Source organism: Notolabrus celidotus, chromosome 8 (genome assembly GCF_009762535.1).
Source record: "Notolabrus celidotus isolate fNotCel1 chromosome 8, fNotCel1.pri, whole genome shotgun sequence".
Classification (NCBI taxonomy): Eukaryota; Metazoa; Chordata; class Actinopteri; order Labriformes; family Labridae; genus Notolabrus; species Notolabrus celidotus.
Window position 1 is genome coordinate 11,382,771 of NC_048279.1, and position 11,248 is coordinate 11,394,018.

Consider the following 11,248-nt stretch of genomic DNA (forward strand, 5'->3'; position numbering starts at 1 on the left):
AACAGCTGTTGTAATTTTTGCCATGATGAGTCTCATAGTGGGCGGAATAATTTACTCTTTAAGCCCTGAAACCTGCTGCGAACACACCAAACACACAGGTTACCCATTCACCTGACACACAGTGTAATGTTTACTGCAAAAGAACAGAGGTTATAATAATGAAGAAGGTAAATTTGATTATTTTGGACCCTTCAGCTCCAGCATGAACAGTTTGCTTGCTGAACAGTGTTGTATGCAGGGGTGTAGTGCTAGTGTTATTAGTTAGTGGATCATCTTAAAGTGCTCTAAGTAGTCTGTATGAATCTCAACCGGATTATGCAAACAGCAAGTCATCTTTTAATAAGTAAGTCTATTTTCTCACTTTGAGAAAAAAAGTCCCGGAGCACCCCTAGAGGACAAATCTGAAATAGTAGTTACTTTTATTGAAAAATTAAAGTTGATTGTTTGATTGCATTCATACTCAAATCACTGTTAAATGTTAGGTAAATTCTCGCGAGATCGATGGTTAGATTCGCACTGAAATAACGGGAGGAGCGGCACTGGGATTCCAATTGAGATAAGTTAATATTTAGGGTTGTTGCTCCGAATAAACCGACCAACGCACCAGGGTTCAAAGTCCTTCTTCTCGGCGTGTGACAGTTACTTATGAAGTGGAGGCAGACAACTTGTTGCTCCGGCGCGTCAAAAACGGTTACTTGGAAGAAAGTTCGCACCCCTTCACTCGCAGAGCAAATGGACGGGACGTCCCTTCCGTGTACAGCCTACGTAGCCGAGGGCTCAGAGTTTCCTCTCCGCTGAGACATATGTCTCGCAGGGTAGGCGTTCTCTTGCATAGAAAGTGTTGTTTTCTTTTCTCTCGGCGCATTCAGCGCGCTGCTTTTTACTGTGCCGACGCGAGTTGAGGCATTTCCCTCGAGCTTGTCTGCGTTAGAAGAAACTATTTAAAAATGAATGAGCGGGATCTGTTTGGTAATGCGGACCCTTGTGTGTGCCCGAGTAGTGCTGAGCTTTGTAAGGCTGTGTCGGTGTCCTTGGGTTTGGATACGCTCTCTTCCCCGCTCAACAACATGAACCAGTGCTCCAGCAGCGCCTTCGCAGACTTCGAGCCCGTTCTGGAGAATAGTTCTCGAGGAGTGCCGGAGTTAGGAGCGGCTCGAATCATGAACCCCGAAGGCAGCAGGCTCTTGCTGGTTGACACAAACATGAGAGAGGAAGGTGTTGGCATACAGCAGGTGAGCTGCATGGAGCTGCTAAGGTCGAGGGAAGTGGACAGCGCGCTGACAGTGACGCGTGGTCCGGTGATATCCCGATATCTCTGCAATGAATCAAACTTGTATATGAGCCCAGTGAATGAGCTGCCCGCGCCCTCTCAGGTGGAGGCTCCCTCACATTTGGAACCATATTCTGTTAATCCAGACCACTACAGAGAGACCCCAGGTATGTGGGGCGCATACAACGGACAGTCGGAGCCAGAGAGAGGCGCACCCGACGGACACAATTCGTTATGTAAATATTGTAATGGTGCATCTCTCGGATCCCGGCATGAATGCCACTGTGTTTGGTACAACAAGGGTGAACAGGCTGATAAAGGTGGCACGCGAGCAGCAATGGCACAGGGGTACGGTCAAGTGGAAAGTTACCAAAGTGCTATCTCTCAAGGGCATGCCAACTTTCCGGCTATCAAGACAGAGCCTTCAGTCTGGGTGAATTGCTCAGATCGCAGTTTCAGGTAAATATAAGCTTGTAAAGATTTGTTCTTACCTGCTTTTCATTGTAACCAGGTCAGAGTAGTCAGGAGAGACGCGCATTCTTTTCTGCCACTCATTCAGTCTCATATTGCTTTATTCAGAAACAAAAGGACAACTGCAGCGTGTCCAGGCACCATGCTTCAATGCTTCATCAAATTAATGACACTTCAATTAAGTTTCATCAAATTGATGCTTTATTGAATCTATCATAATGCTTTATAGGCGCTCTGTTCTTCTTCATCGTATACTTGAAATCTTTGTAGAGGGCTGTGGAACATCATGGCTTTGCTAGAAGACATCATACATAAATCAATTGTTAGAAACTTTATTACTCTGTTCGGTTCATTTCCATGTCTGTGTTGATCTATCATGATACCATTCACGGTTACAGCTGGAGACACATTCAATCATTACTCTTGCAGTGCCAGCCATGCGCTCTTCTTGGCCTTGGCTGTTGTGTTTCTACACGCAGCTAGACTGAATCAAAGTTCACCTTATCCCTAACTTTCCAGCACTGTCCTTATTTGTGCTGTGACTAGCTCCACAAATATCAGTATCACTATAAACCAGAGAGAGATACAGCACCTGTTGCTCTTTGCTTAGAATGGAGGGAAACAGTCTGTTCCCACTTTCTGATTCTTAAAGCAATCTTTAAAAAACGAAGTCTTTAAGATCGTAATTTACAGATGTCTGTCAAACTTTACTTGATATTAATTAAGTAAAAGAAAATAGAGAAATATTTTATTACAAATAGACTTGATTTTAGGAATCCATGTCCTGAATAACAAACAAGACCGACCTATTGACCCAAGTCTGGTATTATTTGGTGTAGGTGTTTGAGATAAAACTGTTTGCAAAGATGTACAAGCTGTGCAACTTGTGAATAAAAATGCTTATTGTGTGTTTTTCCTGTGTGTGTGTGTGTGTGTGTGTGTGTGTGTGTGTGTGTGTGTGTGTGTGTGTGTGTGTGGTGTGTGTGTGTGTGTGTGTGTGTGTGTGTGTGTGTGTTTGTACAGGCATGAGGATTTGTTTCCAGGTGTGTACCTGTCGGACCGGAGAGTGTGTCAGGTATGCGGGGATGATGCCTCGGGTTGTCACTATGGAGCAGTCACATGTGGCAGCTGCAAAGTGTTCTTCAAGAGGGCTGCTGCAGGTGGGTGTCACACACACACACATGTTCACAGACACACAATTTTCATCCACTTATTTAATTTCTTACACCCACACGCTGGCTCATGCAAACAGGGCACACTGACCTGACTTCATGAGGGTGAGTTATTTGTTATCAGCAAACGCCCACATGGCGTTGCTATGAGTGGAAGCTTAGGTATTGTTGAACTCGCTCCCTTATCACCCATGACTTTTGTGTACCACCAGGTAAGCAGAACCACCTGTGTGCAAGCCGGAACGACTGCACCATCGATAAACTGCGTCGGAAAAACTGCGCTTCGTGCCGCTTGAAGAGATGCTTCATGTCAGGGATGAGCCTCAAAGGTGAGAAACTAAGAGCAGAAAGAGAGGATGAAAAAGGAAAGAATACATGCTGTGTTTTTTTAAATTGGGGTCAGGGTGGTAAGATACCACACATGCATTGGATCAGAACTCACAATTTAGATGTTCCAGCTTAAATACAGTGTGACAAATGCATTTTAGCAAAGGCCAAAAGAGCATTTAAGAAGAGCTCCATTTGCCATGATTTTTTTTTCTCTTCATTTTTCCTGCTATCTCTTCTGTAATGATTAGACATAACAACTTGTAATGCAACCTTCTTATCTCACTTTTACCCTTTTGTCTGTCTTGTACTCTTGTCTGTATTGTCTGTGGTGGATTCTAGGTCGCAGGCTAAAGGGAGCTGGACAGAACAGGAATGGAGAGGAGGAGCAAGCTCAAGCTTCATGGGGGCCTGGAGGAGAACGGGCCGGAAGAAAAGATGTCATCTTGGAGTCTGGAAGTGCAGCTGCCAGGGCGCAGTGTGAGGATTACTGTCACAAAAGTTGACGTTTCTGGTTTGCTTTATGAGATGTGATGTTATTTTCCTTTAATGCTACTCTTTGCTTTCTGTCTCAATATCCTCCACAGCATCTCAGGCTCTGGCTCTTAGCATCCCTCCGCCTTTGCGTTCCTGCCTCTCCCTGCTCAGTGTCTTGCAGGCTATTGAGCCGGCTGTGGTGAATGCCGGACATGACCATGCCCTGCCAGACAGCGCCGCGTCCTTGCTCACCAGCCTCAATGAACTGGGGGAGAGACAGCTGGTGTCCGTGGTGCGCTGGGCAAAAGCAATACCAGGTAAACCAGCCTGGACCAAGGTAACACACTGCCAACAAATCTAACCTACAGCAGGTGATTCTGCCAGGTTATCTTTACACCTCATCTGTATACTTGGTGTTTGAGATTCAGTGCAATGCTCAACCTACTGTTGGCTCTACAAGCCAATCAAAAAACTTTCAGCCTCCACTTAAACTGACTAAGAGAGTAGTGACAATATGAGAGGCAAATCACACAATAGATCTTTGTACAACTCCAAAGTTCACAGTTATTCAGTTCCGCCAGAAAGCCATACGCTTATAATATCTGCTTGTATTGGGCACAAGTTCAAGATTTCCTCATTAGATAAAAGTCCTCGCCAGAGTTTTATGTCAGTTGCACTTCCCCGCTGGAGTAGGCTATCCTTTGACAAGCAAACCAGTCTGTGCAAATATGAACCACTAGAGGGAGGTATGTTCATATTTAAGCCAAAGGAGCAGTCTGAAAATGGCCAGCACCTAGTCCATACAGTCAGATACATGTTAGGAGTATGGACCCTTCTCTTAGTTGGCCTTTGGTTATCATGTCTCTCATGTTACATGCGTGAATTTATGTTTAATGGATCCATGTTTTCATCACAGGTTTCCGCGACCTGCATGTGGATGACCAGATGTCTCTGATTCAGTTGTCCTGGATGGGGGTGATGGTGTTTGCTTTAGGCTGGAGGTCCTACACACTTACCAACAGCTCCATGCTCTTCTTTGCTCCAGACCTGGTCTTCAATGAGTAAGTCATAAAAAGTTCTCCCTTTAAGGCTACGACATGAATGACATTAGACCTAATTCACCAATTATTTGACTTATTACTTGATGTTAATCGATTGGCTCGTCACATGAAGATAGTGCTCATAACTTCTAAGATCCAAGAGAGACATGTTCATCCCGCTTCATTTGTCACACCAGCAGTCCACAACCCAAACAGTCTTCGTTTCCTGTCAAATGACAAATAAATGCTACAAATGATCTTGAGCCGGCAAATGTGCCAAAATTCTGCCTAAAAATGAATAAAACGATTAATTGGTATCAAAACAGTGGCGATTCATCACTGCAGCTTCACTTTGCAAGGCATATTTCTGTAAAGTTCTAACATTTAAGTGATTGGGTCAAACAAGTTTAAAGAAGTTTGTTGTGTCTGGCACAGTCTGTTCATCAACAAAGTTTGTCTGGGCCTTAAACATCTGTAATAATCATTGTGACACTGGGTGTGTTGAAATATCGGGAGATTCACCTGTCATTGTGATTTGAAAGAAAGGCGTTAGGGAATACGAGCTTCAGAGGAAAATGTTCAAAATCACACAATGCATGTCGTCTGCTTTTAGTTGAGACAATAAACAAGTCTCCTCTGTTCTCACCATTTCCTTTGCATCTGATATACGTGGACGCAGAGGGATATACTCAGCTGATTTATTCTGTATCATCTTTACGAAACCTTCATCTAAACTGCTGCAGGGTTAACTCATTTCTTTATTCACTTTACAAGTTTCGATTTGCTCTACAACCTCCTCAAGCTTCTGTCAAACTATTTCTGACAACTCCGGTCTTTTGTCTTTACTCTGTTCCTTTAAAAAACTTCACTTAGACTTTGAAAAGTAAATGACTGTACATGAAGAACATAAATAACAATTCCACAGCCTCTTATCAGTAAATTGTTTTCAGTGTTGAAGGCAGGTGTTGCTGGGAATGCTAAAGTAAGCCACGGGCCCTCAGAGCAGCTTTCACTTTGTGTTTCGTGCAACATTAGCAAAACTCTCATTCTTTCTGCATTAGACCTCTGTCACTCTGTTGGGCTGGCTCTGACCTGCATGGTAATAGAGATGCCTGCCCTTGTTACTGACCCTCATTTTTCTCTGCCTCTCTGTCGTTCTCATTTTCCATTATCCATCTTATTCATTTTTTTGTCACCTCAACTGCTTTTTCCTCGTTCCCTTCGCTTTAACTTCTGCCACTATTAATTGTCTTCCATCTTTCTATGCATCTCTTGTCCTGACCCCCTCTTAGCTTTCCGCCTCTCTCTTTGTCGCACCTTATGCTCCCTCTTCTCCTCACGCTTTTTGTTTTTTTCCCTCACAGCCAGCGGATGCAAGTGTCCAGTATGTATGAACACTGTGTACGGAATGAAGCTGCTCTCCCAGAGGTTCTGCATGCTGGAAGGTCACCCAGGAGGAGTTCCTTTGCATGAAGGCCCTGGTCCTCTTCAGCATCAGTAAGTCAGCTGGACCACGTCTGAAATATTAGGCTCAATGAAGTAAAATACGACTACGATAGAGTGCAGCCATACTTCAGAGATTGATGGGATGGATAAAGTCTGTGAGAGTTATTGTTGTGTTCTGGCTTTGTGGTCACAGTGCCAGTGAGGGCCTGAAGAGCCAGCGTTGTTTTGATGAACTGCGGACCTCCTACATCAAGGAGCTGGACCGCTTGGCCAGCCACCGCGGAGAGACCACCCGTACACAGAGACTGTTTCAGCTCACACAGCTGCTGGATTACCTCCAGTCGGTAATAGACACCACTCAGCCTCACATATAAAAACATACCATTTATATAGAAATGTGTAAGTGTCACAGAAGCTGCTAGAGCGTAAAATAATATAGTTTAAAGTTCGCCCTCCAAAGACACAAACCCTTTATTCTGGCTTTTTTCTTACTTTCGCACAAAGCAGGCTTCATCAAGATCTGCTCATTCAATAGCTGTATTGTTTAAATGAAGGCTATAAATTGTTACTTTAAAATCAAAGCCACAGTCTCCTCCAGTTTCGTTGTCAACAGTGAGAAAGACATGCAACAAATGGTAGAGGCCAGGAGTCGTACCTGCAACTGCTGTGTTGAAGACTCTGTATATGGGGCGTCCACTTAGACCTCTAGGCCAATAGCGCCCTGGTGACATATTTCATAATTGCAAATTTCTGCCTACAGTGAATGTTTTATTTCATCCATGTATTCAGTTTGACTTAATTTCAACCAATCTTTGCCTCAGGTAGGTATGATTAATTTAGATGAATTAAGGGGTTAAAACTTGATGGAAAGCTCTCTTTGAGACTACCTTTTAACAATTCAAACAACAGCTCTAGTTCTGGCTCTGTGAATAATCTGACAAAGTCTAAATCTGCTTTTACAGTTAAGTGTCCCGACTCTCCCGTGAGCGTCTTGGTTTTGAGTTGATCTGGGTTTTCAAATGTCTAAGAAGCTTAAACCTTTTATAGAAAACATTAACCACTCATTTTTGTAATGATGTGGGCTATAGCTTTAACACTGCTTACATGGATCTGATGCTTCTTTTTTAAATTTGTTGATGGAGGCTATAGATTTTTGGTATCCACATGACCATTAGAGGGTGCAAATCAGCTGCTTGTCTCCTTAGTACACATGGTATTTGAATACTTATTCATTCAAAAAGCGATGACAAGTATAAGAAAAATACTTCTGACTGTGTTGGGTTGTTATCAGAAGAGCTGGAAAGTTTTTCTTCGGTAGAGGGCAGCACAACAGTAGATCCCCCCTCAAATCTTTCACCGTCAATTTACCCTCACAGGCACATCTCAGATCTTCTAATGCTTCATGAGCTAGAGGGCAGCATGGGATTTTCTGGCAGGGCCCTTAAGGCAGAAAACCAGAGTTGATCAAGACTTTGCAGTTCAGACCCCTTTGGCTTTACGCTGTCTGGGGAGCTTAGAGCGCCACAATGGGTGTCATCATTTTAAATCACCCCTTAAAGCTTATGTCAAGAGACAGGCTTCAATGTCATTTGTTATTTTTCTCTTTTATCTGCGGGCTTTGTTCTTTTTCAATGCGGTAACATTAAGGCGTGTCATCTTTTTGGAACCTCTGCCTGACCTCTCTCTCTTTTCATTCGTAGATTGTGAGGAAGTTACACCAGTTCACCTATGATCTGTTCATCCAAGCTCAGTCCCTGCAGACGCGTGTCAACTTTCCGGAGATGATCTCGGAGATTGTGAGCGTGCACGTGCCCAAGATCCTCTCGGGCATGGTCAGGCCCATCCTTTTTCACAACACAGCCTAGAGAGGGGAGTCTTGGTGATTGTCCTTTGTGTCACTAGAGCTCTGGTGCACAATCCTACGGCCATTTCCTGCAAAGCTAAAAAGGCTGGTAAGGCTTTATGCTCTGATGAAGTTAAAGCCCTTTTTGTTTTTTCCACAGGGGCAATGTGGGGTACTGTGAGTGGAAATTATAAGAAAGGCATACAGCTCATTCTTCCAGTCTCTTGTAATCTAACGGCATCTAATATGTTCTTCTTAATACCTGTAATCTGTATCACATACAACCAATGCTTCTGGACTGATTAAAACACTTTTGAGCATGCATTCCTCCTCATGAGCCATTAAATGCAGACCACATTTTCATTTTGATAACTGACAACATGACAAGAAAAAACAGGATGAGAAAAACATGTTTGCAGACTTCTCTTCATAGCTTGTCTGTGTTCAGTAGTATGATGTTTGCACTACTTCTATCCACAATGAATGTAACTGTGTGCACCTGAGATGAACAAAGTTGTGGATTGACAGTTAATATGCAGTAATGGCATGCATGCTAAGAAGCTGTCTTGCCAGAGGGTGACTCAACTGATTTGTAAAAGCTGTTATCGTGCATTAGAAAAGAATAGTTGGCTAATGGTTTTATGCGTCGAGGGAAAAAAAAAAAAAAAAACACTTTTAAACTGCAAATGGCTTCAGATGCAAATTTAAAACTGTATATTTATGAATATTGTGATGTTTAAGAGGGCACAGATAATAACAGTGAAGAAAATATTTGGACTAAGCTAAAAAAAAAAAAAACACTGGGTGACCTCTTTTGTAAAGTTTGCTTGTTTTTGAGTGTCAAACTATTCAAGAGTAATTTTCCTGAGCTGACATTTCATACTGTGTGACTTTTCTACTGTTTCTTAAAGTGTTCTTTGCAAGTGCCTCTGATGTGTATCACCATGTGTTTCATTGTGGCTCTCTGACATTTTGGCTAAACGCTAAAAGTCCAGCCAAGTTCTGTTCATTTGTGGCAACGTTGTCGGCTTAACATGTAATTAAACTGAAGCATGAGTGTGTATCTCTTTGTTGATGATGCTGGCAGTAGTGGCAAGAATTTCACAATGTTGTCTCTGAGTAGCGGTCTCATGTGAGTGATATTCATGTAAATAGATTCATGTTCCTGTTTTTTTTTTTGTCTGGCAGATTCATTTTCAATCTGCAATGCAGTCGAGTGGACAGACAGGCTTTAGAGAACAGCAGACAGACAGGTCTTTTCTACCGCTGCATCACCCACCCTCAGGATTATCTCAGTCTTCAGCCAGCCAGGTAAAAGATCTCAGCAGGAAAGCAGAACATATCACACAATCAAAGCAGGAGGCCTGGTTGATTAGTTCCTCTTTTTCTAACAACTAGTCTGCTGATCTGACCCAGAACCGCTACTTGTGTTTTTAATGCCACCTAGTGGCAGCTGATAGATGTGCATCAGTAAACTGAGACTTAGCAAAAGTGTTGTAGTAGGACAACATCTGCTGGATCCATTGACATTTGCTTCGTAATGTAATTGGACACGGATTTAGTCAGTGTTTGAAAAAGGTTTCCCATTACATTGTGGGAGTCACGAATGGGGAAGTCCTGGCAATTAAGGGGAAGAGTAAATAAGGAATTCAGTGTAATTTAAGGCGAAATGTTGAAAAATTAACATCTAAACTCATAAGGAAACTATTTTTTTTTAACATTGGAGCCTGTTTTGTTTTAGGAAAGCATAGATTTCAGCAAAATAAGTCATGTTCTGCAATATTTTTATTATGACTGCCGGGCGTAAAAGGAATAACACATCTTTCAGAGCTGGTTATTTTTACTTTCTGCATTTAAAGCCTGAACTGTAAAAAAGCAGTCTGTCTGGGTAACCTCTACCACCATTTTAAGCCCCATTTCCTGAGCAACCTCTTTCAACAAGTATTTGTCCCTCTCATAAATGAATTGGAGCTGAACGAGGTTGGGATTGAAATACATGCTGAAATATCACTTATTTCTAAATATATTCCCTGCTACACATGCCCCTGTGGCTTCCCTTAAAAGGAATGGCGTCTTGTAGGTTTGCAATGATCAAAAATGTATGTGTTGTTGTCGGCATTTGAACTTAGTTTGGATTCATTTGATTTCTGTGTTTCTCCAAGTCTGCTCTGCATCAATATTACATGCCTACTCTTGCAGAAGAGGGATTTTTCCTGTTGGGTAAAGAGAACCGCAGAAAAGCACAAACACACTGGCCGCAAACAACAAAAGTTTTAAATATTTCCTCATGTGGAGATTGGGGAAAGATTACAAGGAGGAAAGAGTTTCAGTGTGACAGTTCACTTAAACAGGAAAAAAATGGACACAAAGAGAAGTGGAGACGGTTAAAAACTTTACTCTCAAGTAACCAAAAACCCACAATACCAATCTCACACACTTCAATACTTCTTGCAGGAGCTTCCATAAAACTCCATCAATAATGTCTTTAACACCAGGTTACAGCAACTCACGCTACAGGACCGGGCAACAATTAGATCATGGAGGTGGTAAGATGACTCCCCTGAATGGGTGTTTCGGTGGGCCTATCTAATGGAGGGCGATTCCTAGCCAAGCACCAGTCCATTAACAACCAATTAACTTCCTATTAATATTTTACCAGACAGGGCCTCTCATCCTGACGTGTTTTAAGGAGCTTTTCCCAGGAGTGTTTTTGAACATGAGCAGCTTTTAGCACAGCATAAAGAGGCCTGTGTAATGGGCTGAAGGAGGAGGAGTGGCAACCTGATATTACTGAGAGCAGAGGAGGGGAGAGAGGAGAGGAGACAGACTTCTGCAGCTGGCCTGCCCCGCCCCGAACCAAGCCTCAGTCCAAACACACACAGTGACTGTAGCGCTCGGAAATCCACGGTTATAGCTGCGACACAAGATCAGACATGAGTAACGACTTGTGCCATGCCAGAGTGTAATTGTGTTTGATAGTGGAGGATGCTCGGAATTGCAGCTGGGCAGCAGTTTTACTCTGAGTGTTTGGGTCCTTCTCCCCCCTCCTGGAGGGCATCGTGAAATAAGTCTGTGAAACAAGAAAAGCCACCTCTTTTCTGAACTAGTTTTGTGCTGCGTAGGCTGGTTTGGGTGCATGTCTAAAACTAGTTCAGGAAACTCCCGCCTTGAGTCAAACGGAAGAAAGAAATAGAGAAGAGAG

At 42.9% G+C, this 11,248-nt stretch overlaps 1 protein-coding gene across 1 annotated transcript; it reads left to right on the forward strand.

Moving 5' to 3' along the window:
• Window positions 1–404: 404 nt before the first annotated feature.
• On the forward strand, window positions 405–9,109 carry LOC117817199 (mineralocorticoid receptor-like). Its single transcript, XM_034689739.1, has 9 exons — window positions 405–1,729; window positions 2,765–2,901; window positions 3,126–3,242; window positions 3,583–3,720; window positions 3,828–4,034; window positions 4,634–4,778; window positions 6,122–6,254; window positions 6,397–6,547; window positions 7,904–9,109. Exons 1-7 carry the CDS (start codon window positions 948–950, stop codon window positions 6,228–6,230), a joined length of 1,635 nt encoding a protein of 544 aa, XP_034545630.1. The 5' UTR covers window positions 405–947; the 3' UTR covers window positions 6,231–6,254; window positions 6,397–6,547; window positions 7,904–9,109.
• Window positions 9,110–11,248: the final 2,139 nt, after the last annotated feature.

Excerpts from the sequence above, each read along its gene's own strand:
- LOC117817199 (XM_034689739.1), top strand. The coding sequence starts at position 948 with ATGAATGAGCGGGATCTGTTTGGTAATGCGGACCCTTGTGTGTGCCCG. Across the intron at positions 1,730-2,764 it reads TGCTCAGATCGCAGTTTCAG|GCATGAGGATTTGTTTCCAG; the intron begins GTAAATATAAGC and ends GTGTTTGTACAG. Across the intron at positions 3,243-3,582 it reads GTCAGGGATGAGCCTCAAAG|GTCGCAGGCTAAAGGGAGCT; the intron begins GTGAGAAACTAA and ends GGTGGATTCTAG.